Source organism: Orcinus orca, chromosome 6 (genome assembly GCF_937001465.1).
Source record: "Orcinus orca chromosome 6, mOrcOrc1.1, whole genome shotgun sequence".
NCBI classification, from domain to species: Eukaryota; Metazoa; Chordata; class Mammalia; order Artiodactyla; family Delphinidae; genus Orcinus; species Orcinus orca.
In genome coordinates this window covers 40,828,102-40,850,499 of record NC_064564.1, presented here as the reverse complement: position 1 = coordinate 40,850,499, position 22,398 = coordinate 40,828,102, and the positions used below count along the sequence as shown (strand labels likewise).

General features: G+C 49.1%; 1 protein-coding gene across 2 annotated transcripts in view; it reads right to left on the bottom strand.

Annotated features, from left to right (window-relative positions):
- Positions 1-5,686: 5,686 nt before the first annotated feature.
- Positions 5,687-22,398, bottom strand: part of B4GALT1 (beta-1,4-galactosyltransferase 1) — a 50,503-nt gene continuing 33,791 nt past the window's right edge. The window contains exons 3-6 of one of the 2 annotated variants that reach the window (XM_004275080.3): positions 15,194-15,381; positions 12,576-12,698; positions 8,865-8,969; positions 5,687-8,627 (exon numbers count right to left, since the gene is read on the bottom strand). In XM_004275080.3, the coding sequence (XP_004275128.1) occupies positions 8,495-8,627; positions 8,865-8,969; positions 12,576-12,698; positions 15,194-15,381 (549 nt within the window). In that variant the 3' untranslated portion in view covers positions 5,687-8,494. Of the gene's footprint in view, positions 8,628-8,864; positions 8,970-12,575; positions 12,699-15,193; positions 15,382-22,398 lie in introns of those variants that run through there. The other variant, XM_033437769.2, reaches the window with a different exon arrangement.

Genomic DNA, 22,398 nt, shown 5'->3' with positions numbered 1-22,398 from the left:
CCACGGAGCCAGCAGGGCCAACGTCATTAGCCAAGCCCACCAGGTACCAAGCCCAGGGCCTGCGAGAGACGAAGTTGAGCCCCAGCACCTGAGTCAGAGACAGAGTGTTCTGAGCTGGCAGGCAGGGCCCAGGCTAGCATCTGAGAGACATTGCCCAACAAATTGGTCACGGTGGAGATTTCTTCCTTCCTCAGCATCAGATGGTCAGTTCTCCTCATTCCATGTCTCATTGTGGCTGGGTCAGCTTCCATCCAGAGCAAACCGCATGAAACATAAATCACTGAGGTCTGGAGTCTGATGAAGTTAAACCCAGCAGAGCTTTTTAGAACTCTTGATTCAGCCTGTCTAAAAACCATGAATCATCAGACACAGCCCCCGGTTTCATTTAGGAAAACGCCATTGGCTAAGAAGGTTTGGGAGGATTGGGAATGGTGCTGCGCTGCCCTCCTTTGGGGAGAGGGTGCACGGGGAGGGGGGAGAAGAGGTGCCTAGAAGGAAAAGGGAGAGCTGAGCAGGAGTCCAGGCCTCAGCAGAGCTGCCTGTCTCTCTGTCCTCCCCATGTCCCCAGCAGCCTTGGGACAATACTGTGCCAAGCTCCCCTGGACACCAAGTGTCAGCCCAGGGAAGGGACAGGACTGAGCACTGCAATGAAGCAGCTGTACTGTCTGTGAACCAGGGGCTGCTTCTCGCCTCACAGAGCGACGCTTCCACAGGCAAAAAGGAGCCCAGCTTCTTCTTCAGGTCTACGTGGGTCCTCAGCTCTCAGGGGTCTCCCTTCCTCCCTGTACCCATGATCCAGGCCCCCTGCATCCTGGTGGATTATTTCAGTGTTTGCCACTCCCATGTGTCTCCCAGATGGAGGCCGCACTAATGTCCCTGGTATAGGGAGCTGCTGCCACAAAGTATGCCAGATTCCCAAGTGCTCACAAACTGTAAAAGGAAAACCAAACAAAACCCAAACAACACAAAACAGAAACCAGGTCTTGGTTCTAGCCCCCTGTCTACACTGCACTTCTCTTGGCAATGCTGCTGAGGCCAGGCTCGAAGCGAGGGCCGTGTCTTCTGGCTGAGGCTGGGCACCACTCGGCCTCAGGCCTCCAGCTCTCACACTGTTTTGTGGAGGGAGAGCAGCTGAGGCTGGATGAGTGGCTGGATCATGTTCTGTGGCCAGAACCCTGGGCTGGGACTCCTGGATCAGACACTAACTCTATGTGACCTTGTGCAAGTCACATGACCTCCCTGAACGTATGATTCTCATGATGGGGATTACTGTAATGAGCAACGCAGTGCAAAAAGGGCCAGGTGTGCTCATAAGGCGAGAAGCCGTGTGAGGGATCACAGTGGTGCAGCAGTTCGCCAAGTCCTCCTGTTCCCTCCCTCATTACAGACGTGCCTTTGGTGAAGTGGGGAACCAGAGAGCTGGGGCCTGGGAGCTGGCCTGTCTCCTGCGCTGCTGTCATCAGGGGAAAGCAAAGTCGCTGAACACAAAGCAACAGGACATTTCACAGAAAGGGAATACTCTGAAGGCCCCACCAATGGCCCAAGTCCCCGGCTGGATAACCGCTGGTGGCCCACCCTGACCAAGGCTCTCAGTGCAGGAAGCTCCAGCTGTCTGGGCCCCCGTGGAGATGAGCGAGGGGGTGGGGTGCAGGGCTCGGCACCCAGCTCTTGGCACCCCACCAGAGAGAGCGTCAAAGATAGTGGCGTGCACTCTTATTGGTCACAACCTGCTACCCTCCCTCCTGTGGCATATGCCTCCCAGGCAGGGACAAGGTCAAGGAGGACGTGCCAATTGTCTGGCACTCACATCTGGCCCGGAAATGAATCTACGATAGCTGCAGGCTTGGGTCTGTGTCAAAATCCAGATGTCAGGGCCTCCCTCAGCAGCAGGACACCTGGATTCCACGGCCAGAGATCCACAGGCAGTGGGATCGCCCCGGCTTCCTGCTGGGTTCATAGTCCTCCCAGGGCCCTGATCAGGTGCCTCAGGCCAATCTTGCCCCTCCAGAGCCAGGGCACAGTGCCCCCATCCCCGCCATTTTTTCTGTTGGTTAACATTTTTATTACCCAAGTATAACAGGCACGAATATTTAATGGAACTCAGGAAAGAGTGGCAAAACTGTCCTAACTTTATTTTTCTAAATCCGAGAGAATTGCTAGAAGCTCTCTGGCCGGAATTGATCCCGTCCAGCCTCCATGAACATCCCCAGAGCATGCCACGTCCCCCCTCAATGTGAATAGGGCACAGGCCTCCATCATTCCCCCCATAGGAGGAAGCCCCCGTCTCTCTTCCCAGTCTGGGCACTTTCATGGAATGCAACTCCCCTGGGGAGCAACCCAGCTCATTCTCTCAATGGGGCTAGTACTTGTTAAAGGCCTCGGCCCTCAGGCAGCCCCCAAAACACTAAAGGTTGTTACCCCAGAATGGGAGCCTGGCCACACTGTCTGTGCGGAGAAGGGAGATCATCTCTTCATTTTATCGCTCGTGCATCTGCTCCCACAAACAACTGCAGAATAATCTCTGCACTAAATTATTCAGACATTTTCCTGCCATATGTGCAAATACCATTCTGTAGTTTGCTTTTTTCCCTCAGACCTCTTTCTAATCAATAAGTATAGATCCACTTCATCATTCTCAGTGGTCGCCTAGTACTTCATTGTTTGGATGATCCTCATTTTACTCAGCACAGTCCCCCACTGATGGTGGCTTCTAGGTTTTCAGTGTTACGAGGAATGGCAGGGTGAACACTGCTGCATGCAACAAACACTCCCTCCTGTGCTTCTCCCTCAGGGTCGATGGGATAATCAGGAAGCCTGAGTTTGGAAAACCTAAGGGGGAGCAGGTGAAAGGAGTCTGCCGGAGCTTGGAGGGGACTGGCAGAAGAGGGAGATGGCAAAGCCACAGCATCTCAGCCTGCCCCACCAGGTAGAGCTTTAGCAGATTATCCTGTGATGCTCAAGGCCTTCCTGGGAAAGGAGAGGGGGAAGGCAGGGGTGATCCTGCTATTTTTACAAATAAAGACTCAGATAAAATGACTTTCTTCAAGGCAGTATGAAGGGTGAGCCTCAGGGACAAGGGGAAACCCAAGACCACGACACTTCCTTCTGGCAGGAGAGACCAGAGGTGGATTCATAAAACAGAAGAGCAAACTGAGGCTCAGAGAGGGGAGTGGACTTGCCCAGAGTGACACAGCAAATGGGAAAGCAGAGAGCCAGACATAATGACCATTGTTTGTATGGCTTCTTCTGGCCCTCTTCCCGGGCCCCCTCCCTAGTGACCTGGCACACAACTTGCTCAAGGGCAGCTTTCTTGGCAATGCCACGGTCCTCTGGTTTCTGGTCCATTGACCCTATCACTTCGCATGACATCCATACACCGCCGGTTCCTCTGCCTCCCAGCCTGGGTACAGGTCCTGGAGCCCAGATGAAGGCAGCAGCCACGTTCCCTGCCCGGGGACTGTGCCAGAGAAGGAAATGAGGCTTGTCTGGCACAACCAGCTCAGCCAGGCAAACCTCATTTCCTTTCTGATGGGGGAAGAAGTTCCAGTTCTAAGAAGAAATTAGCCTCTAGGAATGTCCGAACTCCCACCTCCTGGAAGAAACAGGAGGAGAGTGTGTCTGGGAGTGTGGTGGAGACTTGCCAACCTAGAACTCAGTCATCTTCTCATTTCCTCAACCTCTCCCCCATCCTTCCCACACACAGCTTCCCTCTGTCACCAGCAGCAAACGCTCCTGCCTGGGGAGGTTTTACTCATATATCAATACCTGCATGGGCACCCACCCGCCTGAACACCACAGCCCTGCTTCCAAAGGACATTAGTGATTAGGCATCCAGGTCACATTCTCCCATGGAAAAGAGATACTATACTGGGTGGGGGGTGGGGGGTGGGGGGGGTCTGGTGTCCACCAAATCCACACCCACGGCTACTGGGCTCTGCCTGGCTCAGACTTGGTTTGGTTCTCAGGTGAAGTGGGAGACTAAAGGCACTTCTCAAGGAACTGGCAACCCCAAAAGCCTGGCCCTGGCCCCCTTCCTCCCTGGCACCTTGGAGCCCACCAAGCCGGGGTTCAAGCCCCCCTCCATCACCAAGGCCGCCAGTCCAAACACCTTCACTCAGGGGAGGCAGGAAGGGGTGAGGAAGCAGCACTGGTGAGGTCCTGGGTGTCTCCAGAAGAGGAGCGGTCACTTGCCCTGAGATCCACTCACCCATCTGCCACAGACACGTGCCCTAGAAGAGGAAAAAAGGAAGATCCCCAGCACACCTGGTGTGTGCATGTGTCTATGTGGGTAATGTGTGCACAGCAGTCTCTATGTATATCTCAGCACGTGTGTTCACCTGCACTTTCAAAAATTTAACAAATATTTGTAACATGTATAATGCTTATTATGAGCCAGTCTGAGTGCTTTATAAGATTAATTTACTTGACAATCCTATGAAAGAAGTACTGTTATCCCCATTACACAGATGAACAAAGCGAGGCACAGAGAGGCTAAATCACTCACTCAAGGTCGTGGAACCAGGAAGAAGGAGCAATAGGATTTGAACCCGAGCATTCTGGCCTCTCCTAGGCACATGTCAGCATATATGCATCTGCGTGGATATGTGCATCTTTAGGGAGGGAAGGGTGCCCCACTTAACCCGGACCTTACAGTTTGGAAAGCCCTGTAAGGCAGCACTTTGTCCAAAGGAGTCTCCTGGCTGGAAAGTCAGATCTGAGTACCAGCCACCTCTGCTCAAGCCTGAGGCCACTAGGGCTCCTTCCAGCAGTCACAGGGATGGGTGGAGACAGCCAGATGGCCCTGGTGGGGCTACAAGGGGCTGCCCTTCCTGCTCTGTTTCCCAACCGGTCCCACAAGCACAGCTCCATCCCAGCAGGGCCTGCAGCCCCCTCAGCCTGGACGGCGGGAGTGACCTCTCCTGCACACTGGTTTCCTCCGGCCCATTTCTTCCAGATGCCAATTCAATCGAAGCAGCATGTCAGAGGCTGCTGATGCCTGACCCCAGGGGCGCTGCAGAGGAGGAGCAGGTGGTGCCCAGGGTACTTACTGTCTCAAGTCCTTGGATCACAGCTAAGACCTTTGAGAGCGTCTGGTTAAATTTCCTGGGGCTGACAAGAAAGCTTATTTATCTAAGCTACCCTGTGAACACCTTGTGTAAGTGGCTCTGAGAACTATCTCAGAACCATGCTGGCGTTGGTGGAAAACAGCAGAATGTGGCCGGAGAACTGCTAGGGAAACTTCTACTCTGAAGTGGCACCAGCTGCTGCATAGTGAGTACCTGTGAGGTGTCAGTCATTGTGTTTCAGACACATCATCCCTTTTAAGCCTCAAAAAGTCTCTACGTGTTATTATTCCCATTTTACAGATATGAATATGAGGCTCAGATGGGGGAACGGCTGATCCCAGTGAGGTGCGTGCACCCTGTGTGATCCCAGTGAGGTGCGTGCACCCTGTGTGATCCCAGTGAGGTGCGTGCACCCTGTGTGATCCCAGGCAGGGCTGTGGAGCGTGGCCAGGTGAGGCGCCACCTCCTCCCCCCACCCAATCCCCCAGCCTCCCACATGAGGCAGGCACAGGAGGCAGACCTCTGCTTTCCTCACATCCTCCCAGCAGGCAGCCCCAGTCACTGCCCTCCAGCTCTGGGAGAACCCAAACCCCTTACATCAGAAGAGAAACCACCTGCCGTTACAAAGATAGGGTCATTTATTCACGTTATATTACTGGCTTTTAAAGGCAAAAATACAGTTCTGTTTTGAACACCAAGGTCAGACATTCCTCCACTTACAATGGTAAATACATATATTTGCATACACGGGAAATCGAAATACACAGCACAACAGGTCTCTAGGACAGGGACGCTCCCCTCCCAGCCGTGTGGGGTGGACGCTCCCCTCCCAGCCGTGTGGGGTGCCCCACATCCAGCCCTCAGGTCAGCAGAGATCCTGCCCAGGCTGAGTCAGCACCAGCATTTCCTTTACCCTCTTATGCCACCTCTGCCCTCCGATCTTTCCCAAAGGCCACTTTACAGGGTCACCAGCAACAGAATGGACAGAAATAGAGAAAGTCACAGCACATGACAACTTCATGGTGACAACTTCCAGGTGAAGGAAATGGTCCCTGAACCCTCAGCCCTGAACTCCCCAGTGAGGAAACAGGACCTGCAGCATCTCATGAACCAGGCAAGGTCCAGGCCTAACCTTGGGACCCCATTAGCGCACCGGAAGATCAGCAAATGGGGAAGAGGTGCAGCAGGATTTCCCTTGGTCCTGAGAATGAACCACATACTTGACTATTACAATGGAACATGAAAGAAAATGCAATAGGAAAAGAAAAAAAAGTCAGAATTTTGTTTTAAGAGTAAAGTAAGTAACAAAGAGGTTACCACCCAGGATATTTGTCTCCTCTCTTCTAAGGCACTTTGGAAAAGTCAGGATCTGGGGATAGAAAAAGAGGCCTTCATTCTTTGCACTTCCCAAAACTCCCTGACAGTACATTCCTGGCTTTATCAACATCACTGTTAAGGAGTGGGGAACTGACAGAAGGAACACTCTTTGCATAGCCCAGCTGCTTCTGCAGTGGAAAATAATTTGTAACCAATACAAAGGCTTCTGGAAAAAGAACCACATTAGCATCTGAGATGCTCAAAGTGATAAAGGCACAGGTTCAGACTGGGGCCAGGCATCAGCTCAGCCTCTACACTGAGGGCTGGTTTCCAGGCTGCCACCAGCTGTAAGGTCCACTCTGAGGTTAGAAAGCTGAATTTTAAGCCCTCAGCCCAGGCTGGACCCAGCAAGGGCACCCAGTGGCAGGAACTGCCTTGTGCATCTCAACCCAGGCCGGCTAAAACCTCTGGCAGCAGAGGTGGGCTTGGGGAAGATACCGCTGTGGGTCAGCCTCCCAGAAGTGGGAGCACCTGCTAAAAACCTGAGGGGGAATGGGAGGCTTTAGGCACCAGAGTGGTCGTGGGGGACTGTGGGTGGTTTCAGCCGAACTTCTTTCTAGATCTCTAATGAAAAGGCACATTCACGCTGGAGAATGAATGTTTGACCCTGAGCGCCACAGGCCAGTTTTAGGGAACAGGCAAGAGGCAAAGGAACAAAAAGGGGGAGGGAGGGAAGAGAGAGGCAGCAGAAGGGAGGAAGGAGAAAGAGGAAGGAGAACCGGTCCTGCAAGGTGGGCCAGGCAGCGTGGCCATCAGAGCCCAGGAGGCAGCACCCAGGGGCCAGAGGGAGGCTTCCTCCTCCTGCCTTGGCTAAGGGCCAGTGAACAACCTCATGGCTGTCATTTACAGCTCCACAGCCTAGGGCCCTAGCGGGAGGTCTTGGGGTCAGTCTGAGGAGGTGAGGGTTCCCTCAGCCCTGTCCACCGGGGGGAGGGGAGGGAGGTGGAGAGGTCAGCCAGGCAGGCCGAGGCTTCTGTCTCCCCCAGGAGTCCAGCTCAGTAGTGCTGATGTGGAGGCCTAGCTCTCATCAAGGGGCCCAAAGATGACTCTGCTCTTCAGAAAACCTGGCCTGCCAGCTACATCAGAGGCCCATGTGGGGCCACTATAGCATACATCATTTTTTCCCTTAAAAAATGCTCAGTCCCCTCCCCACATTTAAAACACCACAATAAAAATACATGGGAAATTCAAGTTTATATAGCATGCTCAGAAAAATAAATTGCCACGGCTAAACACTATGCAATTCTGGATCAACACAAAATCAAGCTAGCTCGTAATTAGAACCTGATTTGTTCTTTCTTTAAAATACTACAAACTGCTATTTAAAAAAAGGATTTACATTCAGGAATCAGACAATCTGGAGAAAGGCCACTGAATGTGAGAACACCCAAGACTTTTGCTCTGGTGGCTAAAGTCGCCTTGGAATTTACATGTTAGCAGGGTGAAAGGTCCAAGGCTCAAGTTTTAAAATTCTTTTGCTAAGGAAAGACACACACACACACACACACAGTGATTGTAACAGTTGCATACCACGGAAAGAGGGTGGGGAGAAGGGGGTAAAATGAGAATGGTTGAAATCGTGTGGTTTTTTTTGTAATGTGACACCGAAAAAACATCACACCAATCCAATTTCAGCAGCACTCTCCAATTTTTCATAAAGTAATAATACCACAATTTAAAGCAAAATTCTTACCTATATCACAACAAATTAGCAGTTTTTCACAGGGAATGAGTCCCACAGTCACCAAATTTGGGGCTGTGTATAGCTCTGATTCTTTGGGGTGACACTGTGAACATGTTGAGAACCCCCCAAAGGCTGACAGTTGCTATGCTTACATACACCTCGTGGGGCTAAGAAGTCACATGCCGAGCCAAGTTGGAGGCAGAATATCCCACTCGTCCTGGTCGTCTGGAAAGGCGTCTGAATGATGAGCCGAGAGGGTCTATCACTCTGATTGGTAAGAATGAGAGGGACCAGCCCAGGAGATTGGCAGAGACACACAGCAGAGGTCCCTGGCCATTTTCAGGTCTCTTATCATTGCACCAAAATGCTAGCTCGGTGTCCCGATGTCCACTGTGATTTTGGTATACAACGGGTATCTCTGCACGTCCAACACCAGGTAGGTGAGTGTGTTCAAACCGTCGGAGAGCATTGTCTCCTTTGTGTGTGCAATTCGGTCGAACCTACAAGGAACAAACGGGCAAAGGGTTGAAGCCAAAACAAAAATCTTAAAAAAAAAAAAAAACTTTAAACATTTGTACTTTTTGGCCCCTCCTCCCCACTCCTACTCCAATCCTGTCCCGTGGATTGAACCCTCAAGGCATGAAGCCCATTCCAGAGCTTCATTCCTACAGCCTGCCCCACCTGAAAGGGGAAAGAAGGAAACACACACAGGGGAGAGAATAAAACACAGAACACACCTCTGAGGATTAGGTTCATTTTTCTTGTCTCTTGAGTGGCGGATCATCCGACACTTGCCGATCACGGCACTTGGGCGAGATACAGACATGCCTTTAAAAGCTAATCTGTAAGGCGTAAAGAGACAAGTCGTCATTACAGAGCTTCCATAAGGCTCGGGTCCCACAGTCCCAGCTGCAAGACTCTTGTCCTGTCCACCATCCTGTCAGCTGTTCTCACCCAGCCCACGGCCCAGCCCAGTGTACAGGCATTGCTTAAAACTCACATGCCTTTCCCATAACATTTTACCACTGGTTCTAGATCGTGTTGGTGACCACCCTGTGCCAAGCACTGGGGGTGTCTGCCCTCACGGACTTTATAATGTGGGTGTGCTTAGAACACAGGGCCATCGGTGCCAGTACGGAGGGGACGAGGGAAGGGTGGCGATGCGCGCAACAGAGGGAGAAGCAACCGACTCTACCTGAACAAGACTAGGCACAGCCAAATCTTGAAGATGAGTGGGTGCTTTTGCCAGAGCATTTCGGGCAGTCAGGACAGCACAGGCAAAGGCAGGGAGGCGAGAGCAAGCACAGTGCCCTCAGGGAGTACCACAAGCTTCTGGGGACTGGTGAACAGGGTCTGGGGTAGGAAGTGGCCGGAGATGAAGCCGGAAGGAAGGGCAAAGACGACATCATGGAGGCCTCCTTAGAGCTTTTAGCATCCCCAAGAACAGTGCCAGTGTCGGACAGGGATATAACAGTCATCCCTCGGTATCCGCGGGGGACTGGTTCCAGGAAAACACCCCCCCTTCACAGTGGATGCTCAAGTCCCTTATATAAAATGGTGTAGCATTTGCATATAACCTATGCACATCCTCACCCTCCCATATACTTTTCTTTAAGCCTTATGTATTTATTTAATTTTTATTGGGGTATAGCTCCCATATACTTTAAATCACCTCTAGATTACTTATAATACCTAACACAGGGACTTATCTGGTGGCGCAGTGGTTAAGAATCTGCCTGGCAATGCAGGGGACACGGGTTTGAGCCCTGGTCCGGGAAGATCCCACATGCCGCGGAGCAACTAAGCCCGTGCACCACAACTACTGAGCCCACGTGCCACAACTACTGAAGTCTGCGCACCTAGAGCCCGTGCTCCACAACAAGAGAAGCCACCACAATGAGAAGCCCGTGCACCACAACCAAGAGTAGCCCCTGCTCACTGCAACTAGAGAAAACCGGCGTGCGGCAACGAAGACCCAACGCAGCCAAAAATAAATAAATTAATTAATTAATTAAAAATAAAACCTAATACTATGTAAATGATATGTAGCTAGTTGTAAATACAATGTAAATGTTATGCGAATAGTCGCGCGTGCACAACAAATCCAAGTTTTGCTTTTTAGAACTTTCTGGAATCTTTTCTCCCAAATATTTTCGATTGAAGGGTGGTTGAATCTGTGGATGTGGAATCCACAGATATGGAGAGGTGACGGTATACAGTGTTTCCCAAAGGTTTTGGGCCAAAGGGAAGTCTCTGATAAGCAGTATCAGAATGGAGAGCTGGGAACAAGACTAGAGGCAGCCAGAACGGGGTGCAAGATTCTGTGTAGGTTCTGGGGGAGAAAGGAATGAGGACCAAAACCAAAGCCTTGACAGCAGGAATACAAAAGTAAGCTAAGAGGCAGGAATGGCCAGTCCTAGATGACTTCAAGGTTCCCAGCCTGGCCTCCCTCAGTGCTGAACTAGTGCCTGGCACACAGCCAGTTGGTACACAGTAGGAGTTAGGTTCCTTATCTTTCAGGAAAGCTGCTCCACGGGGAGGAGCAAGATAGGGGTAGGGGATTAAGAGGTAGAAACTACTATGTATGAAATAAATAAACTACAAGGATATACTGTACAGCACAGGGAATATAGCCAATATTTTATAGGAACTATACATGGAGTTTAACCTTTAAAAATTGTGAATCAGGGGCTTCCCTGGTGGCGCAGTGGTTGAGAGTCTGCCTGCCGATGCAGGGGACACGGGTTCGTGCCCCGGTCCGGGAAGATTCCACGTGCCGCGGAGCGGCTGGGCCCATGAGCCATGGCCACTGAGCCTGCGCGTCCGGAGCCTGTGCTCCGCAACGGGAGAGGCCACAACAGTGAGAGGCCCGCATACCGAAAAAAAAGAAAAAAAATTGTGAATCACTATGGTACACCTGAAACATATACACTGTACATCAACTATACCTCAACTTAAAAAATAAAAAAAATTGAAAAAGGAAGAGAAGAAAGCTCCCCCACAGACCACTCATCTTCTAGTCCCTCCACCCTCGGAAGTCCGTCCTCGGGGCTCGCTCCTGCCAGCCTTTCTGATCACTCAGGTCTGTGCATCACAGCAGCCCTGTACACCATCATACGGGCCCAGCTGCCAGGTGTGGTGCTGTGAAAGCAGGTTTGTTTCTGTCTGGACTCCCTGCTCAGGGCTTCAGTGTCCTCCTCCTCACTGGGCCTTCCTGGCCCAGTGCTCTGCGTACTGATAACAAATCTGGACACTCCAAAACGTTTTCTTCAAGGCCTGTATTAAAGACTTGGGTTGATGTCAAGTTCCCACACGAAGCTAACCTTAAATGACTTTGGGTGCTGCTCTGACAGACACCTTCCGTTAATTATCCAATTAACGTACTCCAATTCAGAAAGGCACTAGGGTGTATTCTGATATCAAACTCAGTGACAAGTTCAGACTGGCTCCCAGAGGGAGAAGGTGCTTTCTGCCTGCAGCCAGCAGGGTTGAAAATTCCATTGCCAGGAAGAAGTGAGCAGAATGTGGTTTCAAATGCCACGGACAAATGGTTTTTTACCATCTGTGATGACAACTCACATGATAAAGGTTTACCAGCTTACAAAGAGGCCCAGGGTGTGGACGGCCATATAGCATGAGTCAAAGTAAATTCACCCCTTCACATGGTTCTTATTGTACATTTTCCAAAAGGGTAATGCAAAAATCACAGAAGCTACTTTTCCTAAAGACACTTTTTCAATTTATTTTGGCTGCGTTGGGTTTTCATTGCCGGGCGTGAGCTTTCTCTAATTGCGGAGAGCGGGGGCTACTCTTCGTTGCGGTGCACAGGCTTCTCATTACGGTGGCTTCTCTTGTTGTGGAGCACAGGCTCTAGGCACGCGGGCTTCAGTAGTTGTGGCTCGCAGGCTCTAGAGCGCAGGCTCAATAGTTGTGGCGCACGGGCTTCGTTGCTCCGCGGCATGTGGGATCTTCCCGAACCAAGGCTCGAACCCGTGTTCCCTGCATTGGCAGGCGGATTTTTTTTTTTTTTTTTTTTTTGTGGTACGCGGGCCTCTCACTGTTGTGGCCTCTCCCGTCGAGGAGCACAGGCTCCAGACGCGCAGGCTCAGCGGCCATGGCTCACGGGCCCAGCCGCTCTGCGGCATGTGGGATCCTCCTGGACTGGGGCACAAACCCGCGTCCCCTGCATCGGCAGGCGGACTCTCAACCACTGCGCCACCAGGGAAGCCCAGCAGGCAGATTCTTAACCACTGCGCCACCAGGGAAGTCCCACCTAAAGACACTCTTTATCACCTATAGCACCTAGAGCAGGGCACACCTAAGAATTTGGGCTGGGCGGGAGCTGCATTCCTCCTGAGGGTCAATCCTCGCAGAATAACCAAGCACTGGTAGAGAGACCAGAAGTGAAGGGAGACACGGAAGAAAGAGATCTAATTCGTTACCATTACCTGTTAAAAATGTCATCATCTTCACCTCCCCAGCCCCAGTAGTTATTAGGAAATCCATTGATGGTGAGAAACTGTTGTTTACTTAGAGCAGAGACACCTCCAAAATACTGCACATAAGGTAGGCTGGGGGAAAAAAACAAAAACCAAAACACACACACACACACACACACACACACACACACACACACGACCAGTGGTTAGCACACACACACACACACACACACACACACACACACACGACCAGTGGTTAGTAAGTTTTGACTTTTTGAAATAAAGCTTGTTCAAAATAGAAACACTTCTAAAGTTATTTTTATTCTCTGGAACTTTTAAATTAGGGATTTATGCGGGTTCTCCTTGTTTGTTTTGTTTTCAGATCAGACTCAAGATTATCTTAGAGAAGACACAGATACCAGAAAGTAGAATCTTGCTCTTTCTAAGAACATTGTGTTGCCCCTGTGGTTATCTAGAAAATCAGTCTGTGACAAGAACATAAGCCCAGTTCTGTTGCACCACTCAGGAACCTGCTTCCCATGTGTCTTGCTTGCTCCTGCACAGGAAATCCTTGTCCAGAAGGTCCTAGAAACTGCAACTGCTTTAGAGTCTCCTGTGCCCACCCTGCCAACCCCCCCTTTCCACCCCCAGCCCATCTACAGTCTAGCTTTCATTCTTCCAGAGATATACTGGCTTCAACACTGACCCCAACAGTCAAGACAGCATTTCTGAAAATTTGCTAAAATAAAATTTTCTTGGAAAATTCTACCATATCCTGACTTAGCAAAATGTATAATGGTGAATCTATTTTGACACATTTTCAAGGAGTAGGGCATCTGGGCTCTCATCCTTCCAAACCTTTTTGTATTTCAATGTTTTAGTGGTTATGAATTGTGGACTCCTGAGGGACGCAGAGGAAGAACTGACGAGAAATGTTAAGAACCTGGACATGCCTAGAGGCCAAGCAAAGGCCTTCCTGTGGGTCTTTTAAAGCTTGCTGTTTTGTGACAACCCTGTGTGCAGCTCCAAACCACACTTGGGCTCTTACTGTAATCCAAAGAGACCAAAACCCATCACACTAATGAAGGAAAACTCTAACTCAGACTTTGAGGGGGAAGTCAGCCAAACCATATAGAACATATGAAAAAAAGATGCAATTATTATTTTCAAATATATTCCGGAATTCTGACTGTAAGCATACACAAGCAAAGATCCCTGGGAGCCTGCTTTAACAAATCAAAAATAATCTACTTGTAAATAGGTGTCATCATTTAAGTGCCAAGTCATCCCCCTTTGGCATACCGCACATTACAGTCTGCACTTGTAATGTGAGGGTTTGAACCAGAGGTAGCCAGGCCATTAAGGCTTCTTCATAATCAGTGTTCTTATAGAAATGGACTCTTAGCCACTTCAAGGGGGAAGTATATGCTATTTTGACAAGATTTGGTTTTCTTGTCTCTGCTGCTTTCTCTTATCTACCTGCCCCGTCTCCCAAGCCTAACTAGTTCTGGGTAAAACAAACACGATGCTGTGGTAAAGAATTAGGTAAGCACCACCACGCTTCAAGGGAGGCACTCAGAAGAGCTGGTGTATCTCAAAGGGAAGAAGATACACAAACAGGGAGGGAGAGAGGGAAGATAGGAGGGTACAGAGTGCCGTTTGTAGTCAAATTTCCCCCCTTTAAGACAGTAAGTTTATGGTCTGAATGCCTTTAATTTGGAGGAAGGACTTCAGAGCATACCTACATTCATCTCACAGCTCTCATGCTCCCAGCAAGGGAGGACAGAAAGGAACGATGAGAATAAATGAGTCTGAAAGAAGTTGTTGTATCTAAACCAAGGCATTGCTGGGTGGCAGAGGCCCGCCAGCGGTAGTCAGCCGAGGCCAGGGATGCCTAGCACACGGCTACCCGCAGCGCAGCTTCCCAGAGCTCCCGTGTTGACTCGGAACAGGGAGGGAGAGCTCAGGGTTCTCAACTGACAGGTGACTTAAAACAATTTTGTGTTGATACAAACGTGGCTAAATTACGGAACAAAACGCAAATTTCTTTTTTAAGATTAAAAAAAAAAAATGGACTACCAGGCTATTTTCCACCTGTGACAATGTGCTTTAGATAACACTGCTGCTCCTGGGGACAGGCTTCAGCCAGCTTCCTCACAAGAGGCATTTTGGTGGAGAAGTTTGAGCCCCAGTGTTTGAGCAGAAGCCTGTGCTTTGCAGGGACACAGAACCATGTTCCTTCTTAAAGTGCCAAGGAACATCTACTGAAGTATCCAAGCCCAAGAATTTACTGGGGGAAGATGATTCCAATTTGTTTCCCAAACTGTGTGGGGAAGGGGAGAGAAGAAAGTGAGGTAATACAGCTGCTGTTTGGAGCCTAAAGACGAACACCATCCCAAATATAAAAACTCTTCTTGCCTGGATGTGCAGAGGTATGGGCGTTTCTGGACTCCATTTTCCTCCTTAAATAATAACTGACTATGGGCTTAAAAAGGGCCCAGTTCTCAGAGGAGGCATTCTCCTCCAGAGCCTAAGAGGCACTCCTCCTGGGCTGGAGGAATTGCGTTCCCTAGTTGTCACATAAGAGACAAATATGTTTTCTGCAGATTCCGGTGAACATCTCTTACCTAAATCCAAACTTATCCATTGCTACAGAAATGTGCCGTGGCTGTGAAAAACACCTGTAGGTGTTATGGTCGTTCATTGGAATGAGGTCCACGTCACTAAACACAAAGCAGTTGTAGCCATAGTCCTTCAAGGCCTCTTTAAAGCCAACGTTGAGGAGCTTCGCACGGTTGAACATGGATTCTCCAGCCTGGTGCAGAAACAAAAAAAGTGGTATCAGATGCTATAAGGCCTTTGAGCAGAACGCTCATGGGGACTGGTGACTTGTCCACTCCACGTGGTCATTAGACCAATCTTGGGCCTCATTTTCTGCCCTCACTTTACAACTCAATACCGAACGGCATTCCCTGAATCAGCAATCCCACTTCTAGGAGTTATCCTGTAGGACTTGCAAGTGTGCAAATGACAGGTGAACGTGTTCACTCTGTTCATCACACGTTCACCAACACAAAAGATTGCAAGCAATGACGTAAGCATGACCAGGAAACTGCTTAAATAAACCATGGTACAGCCATACAATGGAATAGAGCTGTTTACAAAAAATAAGGAGGCTCTAAAAGGAAATGATCATCAAGATGGTATTGTTAGGTGAAAGGCATTTAAAGATACATGTCATTTATTCATATAGTATATAGAAGCTAATTGTGGGTCACTCAGGTAACTGGTGACCATGGGACTTTTTCACTTCTACCTGCTTTGTGTGGTTGACTATGGTTTGATCACCACATTGTGTGCCTTCCAGGTGTTTGTCACTAAACTAGGTACCAGAGAAATAGGGCAAACCCAAATCAATCTCTGCCCTCGCAGTGCTCAAAGTGTAGAGTGGGGAGCAGTGTGATCCTCGGCACGATGGACACAGTGTGTATGAGCGAGGAGGACACCTACTTCAGGGTGCCAACCATCGGGTCCCCCAGAATCAAGTGTGTTGGTGCAAAGGTACTTCACATTTTATTTAGTTCTCTTGTTTATTTCCAGTCTCCCCCCACTAGAACATAAGGTCAATGAAGGCTGGAATTTTTTACTTTTTATTCACCCACTGCCTAGAATACTGCCTGGCATATAATAATATCTCAGTAAATAACCCCTGGATGGATGGATGGATGGATGGATGGATGGACGGATGGATGAGTAGACCAAAGATGGACTTCAACATACAATGGCAGATGGCAATCCTTTTGGGAGACTCCGACCTAAGGGGCCCCTCAGGGTCACCACCATGGGTCTGTGCTCTTACCAATTACCAATTCCCATGACCCCAGGTTAGTAAGGATAGTAACAGCAGCGACACAGCCACCCTTACACTTAGTTCACAAGCCCTTCCATACCCATGCTCTCATCCTGGCCAGAATTCTCCCAATGTTGCCATGAAGAAACTAAGGCCACATAAATGACACAGCTGGTGCTGGAGCCCAACACCCTGGAATCCTCACTGAGTGCTCGTTCCCAATATCTCTTGGGATCAACAAGATCAGGGCCCTCTACTTTGGGGAAAAAATGTGCCCCAGAAGGGCCTGCAGTAGCTATACAGTCTCAAAGGTAGAATGCTGAATATCCTCTCTCCAGGACTCCACCAGGCTGCCTGTGTGAGTACGGAGAGCACAGACAGTGCCACAGCCCCCTGTCTCAGGAGGGTGACTCAGGGAAACAAACCACTTGAGAAAGACAAGTACCAGAAAGTCAGAAAAAGCAGCCCAGAAGAGTAAATGAAACATCTTACACAAGAGCTCCTTTCTTCAGTCTGTGACAAAGCTTTCTCACCATGCGTGGTAAAGGGAGAAGGCTGTGCCCTGTGGCACTCAGGGTGTTCTCTGGCTGCCTCACCAGTTAAGAATCATTTAGAATTCTGCCTTCAGCTAATTCTGTGTAAGTCATGAGGTCAAAAAAAAAACGGCCAAAGTTTAGGAAGTGCATATGAAGAATATGAAGTTGTCGGAATTATTACAATAACACATTGCTAATATTCTCTGGGGGATATGATACACCAGGCACAGGTAAGTGCTTTTCAAGCATGGTGCATCACTTAATCATCTCAACAGTCTTGTAACAACCTTCATCCCAAATCAGATTAACTTCATTCCTCCCACACCCTTCCACCTCCCAGTGATGGGAGAGAGGCCTGTACCATCTTCCTCCTCCTGCCCCATAAAGACCCTAAAAGAGACAGCGTTCTCTAACGTTGTGAGATAAAATTCAGCCCCATTGAACATTTTTCCAACAAGTGAAAAGGCACTATTCCAACAAAGCCTTTTCCCACCTGTGTAGCAGGGCCCCAAGGGTGGCTGCCCAACGCTCCCTTCTCTTGGTCCACTCCCCAATAACAGGAGCAGGGTGTTGGTGGCCATGTCTGAACCACAGGACCCGGCCTACTGGCCACGACTGTTTGATCTAAGCAGATGCCTGAATGAGACTACACTAAGCATTCTCCTCTCTCGGGAGCTAGAAATATGGAACTATGAGTGGGCACCTCTGGTGCCAAACCCCAAGACCAGTGGAAGCCTGGAAGAGAAACCTAAGGAGCAGACCTGTTCTACCCCTTTCCACATGTGTGGCGTAACAACTCCTTCAGCTCAATAAGGTGCTGCAGTGTCTGGCCCACACTTACAACTAGTGAGGCAGTTTTCCAAAATACCCAAAACTATACATCATTCCTCCCATCCTTCCTCTCAGCCTAGCTTCACCTGTGTGATCCTGGGAGCTGGAAAGGGCAGGGTACACTTTTGCAGGTGTACCTACCAGGGCCCCTAGGAACACCAGAGCAGCAGAATGGTAGATTAGGAAAGTGTGTGTGTGTGTGTGTGTGTGTGTGTGTGTGTGTGTGTGTGTGTGTGTGTGTGTGTGTGTGTTTCTCTTCCTCCCCTGGGATTATAGAAAAGTCAGTTCTAGGCTTCTTTGGATGAAATGGTACAACACCTTGGGTAACTTTCTGGATAAGAAAGGCCCTGAGCAGTCTGCCAATCACCACGATTAACAGGAGGTTCTCGTTCCTCTCCAGGGAATAGGAAGACACCCAGCTCTCATTCCTGCCCCTCTTCATCGGGCACATTCATCCAGTGCATCCACTACTTTATGCACTCAGGGAAACACTGGTCAAGCACCTACTGTCTGGCAAAGCCAAATACACAATTGTGACAGACACATGCACTCTTATCCCAGGAATGCCAGCTTCTTCACTTATTAGCTATATGACTTTGGGACTAGGCCTCCATTTCCTCATTTGGGCACAGGGATGAAAACAGATGAGTTGTGTTCAAAGGGACAATGCATGAAAAGGCTTTAGCACACTGCCTGGCAATGAACGAATGGCAGCTACTCTCATTATCACAGGAGTAGGTTTTCCCATCCACCTTGAACAGTCAGACCTTTTCAGATCCAACCTGGAGACTCCTCCTTCTCTCATGTTTGTATGTGTCCCTCCTAATCAGCTTTAAGATTCCTCCCAAATCCTGCTTCTCTGATGGGGGAATGGGTTTTTAAAAAGGATTAAGGCTCAAGTGAGTTAGCCTGTGGCTCATATGATCAGGACCTCTATAGCAGCAGAAAAAAGTCAGAGAGACCTTGAGAGATGTGTGATAAGCTTGGGAAGTCATACTCAGCATAGAGAAGTTGGTGCACTGGGAGCAGGTGTCCCTCTGAAAGGCCGAGCTTTTTAAGTTCAGGCTTCATCTTACATTGATAGACAAGAGTTAGTTATACTTATCCATTCCTTCTAGGAATGGCCCCGCTTAACAGAGGGAGAGAACAGGGAGAAAAAAGAAAGGCCAAAAAACAATATGACATTCCCACAGCTGGACAGGGCAACTATCTCACTGACCAAAGCATGCAGAAAAGCCTGTAAACTGTTTATGACGGGGCATACAATCCTGAGAGTGGGTGTATCAGTCAAGCGAAGCCAACAACGATCAATCCAGAGAGGACAGAAGCCTGGGCCTGGTCAGGCGTGCTGGCCTGGGGTAGAGGGAGGAGACGTGAGGTGGGAAGCCTGGCAGGGTCTACACCCTTAGACACTTCACGCAGCAAACCCAGTGCCCTTCTGGCAGATCTGGGCGGCAGGGACAAACGTCTTAAAAAACATCAGATGGGGCTTCCCTGTTGGCACAGTGGTTAAGAATCTGCCTGCCAATGCAGGGGACAGGGGTTCGAGCCCTGGTCCGGGAAGATCCACATGCCACGGAGCAACAAAGCCCGTGCGCCACAACTACTGAGCCTGTGCTCTGGAGCCCATGAGCCACAACTACTGAAGCCCACGCGCCTAGAGCCCACGCTCCGCAACAAGGGAAGCCACCACAATGAGAAGCCCACGCACCGCAACAAAGAGTAGCCCCCCCTCGCCGCAACTAGAGAAAGCCCGTGCGCAGCAACGAAGACCCAACAAAGCCAAAAATAAATAAATAAATAAATTTTTAAAAAGCATCAGATGGCTCTCCAGGGCATTAAAACCTTTTTCTAGAGCCCTCATTTATACTAAACATAAGGGAAGGCAAGTAGTATGTCCACTGAAAACAGAATCCTCATACACTGCTAGTGGGAATATAAAATGGTGCCGCCATCTTGGAAAACAGTCTGGAGTTCCTCAGATGGATAAACAAAGAGTCACCATATGATCCAGCAATTCTACTCCCAGGTATATACCCAAGAGAAATGAAAACACATCCACCAAAAAATTTTAAACACCATGCTAAGTGAAAGAAACCAGTCACGAAGGATCACATATAAGATTCCATTTATATGAAATGTCCACAACGGGCAAATCCATAGAGACAGAATGTAGATTAGTGGCCACTAGGGCTGGAAGGAATGGAGGAATTGGTAGCTAAGAAGTACAGGGTGTTTTTTTTTTTCTTTTTGGCTTAATGAAAATGTTCTAAAACTGACTGTGGTGACAGATGCACAACTCTGAGTATACTAAAAAGCCGCTGAGTTATATACTTTAAATAGGTAAATTGTATGGTATATCTCAATTAAGTGATTGTCAAAAAAGAAAGAAAAGCCAGCTCCAGAGACAGGAGAGGACCAGAGGGTCCTGTTTCTCCCTCTTTCTCATATATCATTCTTGTCATTTATTGGGTGTCTAGTCCATGCTTAGCAGTAGGGAGACAGAAAAAGAAAAGACACAAGCCTTGCTTTCAAGGAGTTCCAAATTAAACAGGCAATTGTTATGGGGCGATGAGCTCTTTAGGGTGGACAGTTACCCGGGAGGGAAGAGAAGGAGCTCTGAAGCCCGGCACATATGGAGAAGTGGAGGTGGAAACACAAACCCAATTCTAGAAAATCAGAGAAGGCCTCGAAGAAGTTAGCCAAGTTTAGTTGGGTGGCATGAGAAGAATATTCCTAGAAGAGCGAGCAGCATTTGTAAAGGCTGTTAGGAAAACAGAGCATTCAAGGAACTACAAGAAATACAGACTGGGAAAGCCAGAATAAGACATGAAGGTGGACGTGGACCAAAACGTGGTGGGGGAGAGGGAGGCTGGGAACTCTGCTAAAATACTCAAGGTTTCATCTTTTATTCAGGAGCCCTTGAGGTTTTAAACAAGAATTATGCTTTGTGCGTCAAGGAGGGATTTGTGCCCTACTCCCCAAATGAGGGCTGTTGCATGATTCATGTGAGAGACATCGGAGACGAGGCAATGGCATTGGGCAAGCAAAGAACGCCTCCCCGGAAGGGCTAAGGCAAGGATTCCACTTCCCCATTTCATGCGTCACCTGCTCCCTCGGCCTGTGTACTGCACCTGCAAGCAGCCTTTGTGGGGCTTTCAGAAAAGGTACCAGAATCTGGTCTAATCCCCAGGCAAATCTTGTGGTTACGGCAAGAGCAGCCTTTCCCTGATTGCAACAGGGGACAGATGACCAACTACGGAAAACCACAGCCCCAGTTGTGCAAGTTCTAACAGTCTCTAGAAGATCCACCAAACCACCCTGGCTTTCCTGGATGTCAGGCCCCAGTGTGTACACCAGCACACATATCCCCCGACCATGATGGCTTGGGGGCTGACTATACCTGGCCCCTCCTCCACCAAGAGACACAGCAGCAGTGAGGTTGGAAACATCAACCGGAAGCCCAGGGTCTCAAAGAATCAGAATTTCTATGTGATGGGAGAGACAATTTTGCTGCTGTACACGTGCCCTGCCCATCACAAAGCCACCCCCGACAGTAACCCACAGGCTCTCAAGCCCACAGATCCAGAGGCAGGTCTGCAGGCAGTGCAAATGTTTGCAGAAATACCCTCTTTCATACTTTTCTGTGCCCACTCAGATGCCAAAAGGAAAGACCTAGGCCGAATGGGTGGTAGGAAAGCAGAGGAAGCTCTGGCTGGGCAGCCCTGCGGCAGGACTGACCTGCAGGCCTTGGGATGGTAGACAGGCTGGCTGAGAGGTGATCTCCAGAGAATTACTGGGATTATACAAATGCTGAGTTTGTGGAGGGCAAATATCCACTCACCCAGGATTTCACAACAGTTGGGTCTCAGGCTTTGAACCATAATAATATGGTAGCCCTGAGCTTGGACAGGGCCCTCAGTAAAACCTGATCTGAGACTTAAGCCCTTCTCCCAGCAAGTGAAGGAAACGGGCCCTTTCAGGTTCAGGGTGCTGAGGAGGTGGTTCTCTGTTTGCCAAAGTAATTAGTCCCAAGAGTGAGCACACCCTTGGCCTCTCCTAGACTAGGACACACGTCAGAGCCATAAGGTACCTTCAGAGAGAACTGAGCTAATAGAACAGCTTAGCAGGGATTCTGGGCAAGGTAAACACAGAGAACAGTTTTAAAACCCCAGCTCAACAGCAGCCACAGCAGGATGCCTGCCTCTCTCCCAGGGCGCAAGGCACTGAGATGATATTTTCTGCAGAAAAACACTTAGAAAATAAAGACTTCTTTTTCAGAAAGCAATTTGGCCACTTATGTTACGAACCAGAAAAATGTTTAAACCATTTCTGAACCCATAGTCTCGTATCTGAAATCTAGCCTGGGGAAATGAATCTAAATGTGGAAGAAGCAAACACAGAATAAGCTGCAGACTGAAAGATGTTCATTACAGTATTATTTACACTAGTGAGAAAGTGGAAATTATCTAAATGTCTTCTAATATAGGAATGTCTATGTTAATTATGGTAGCACTACATGTTCAACTACTATGACGGCATGGAAAGTGATGATTATGAAGACTATGAAATAACATGGGAAGATGCTGATGATACAGAATTTAAGAAAAAGAGC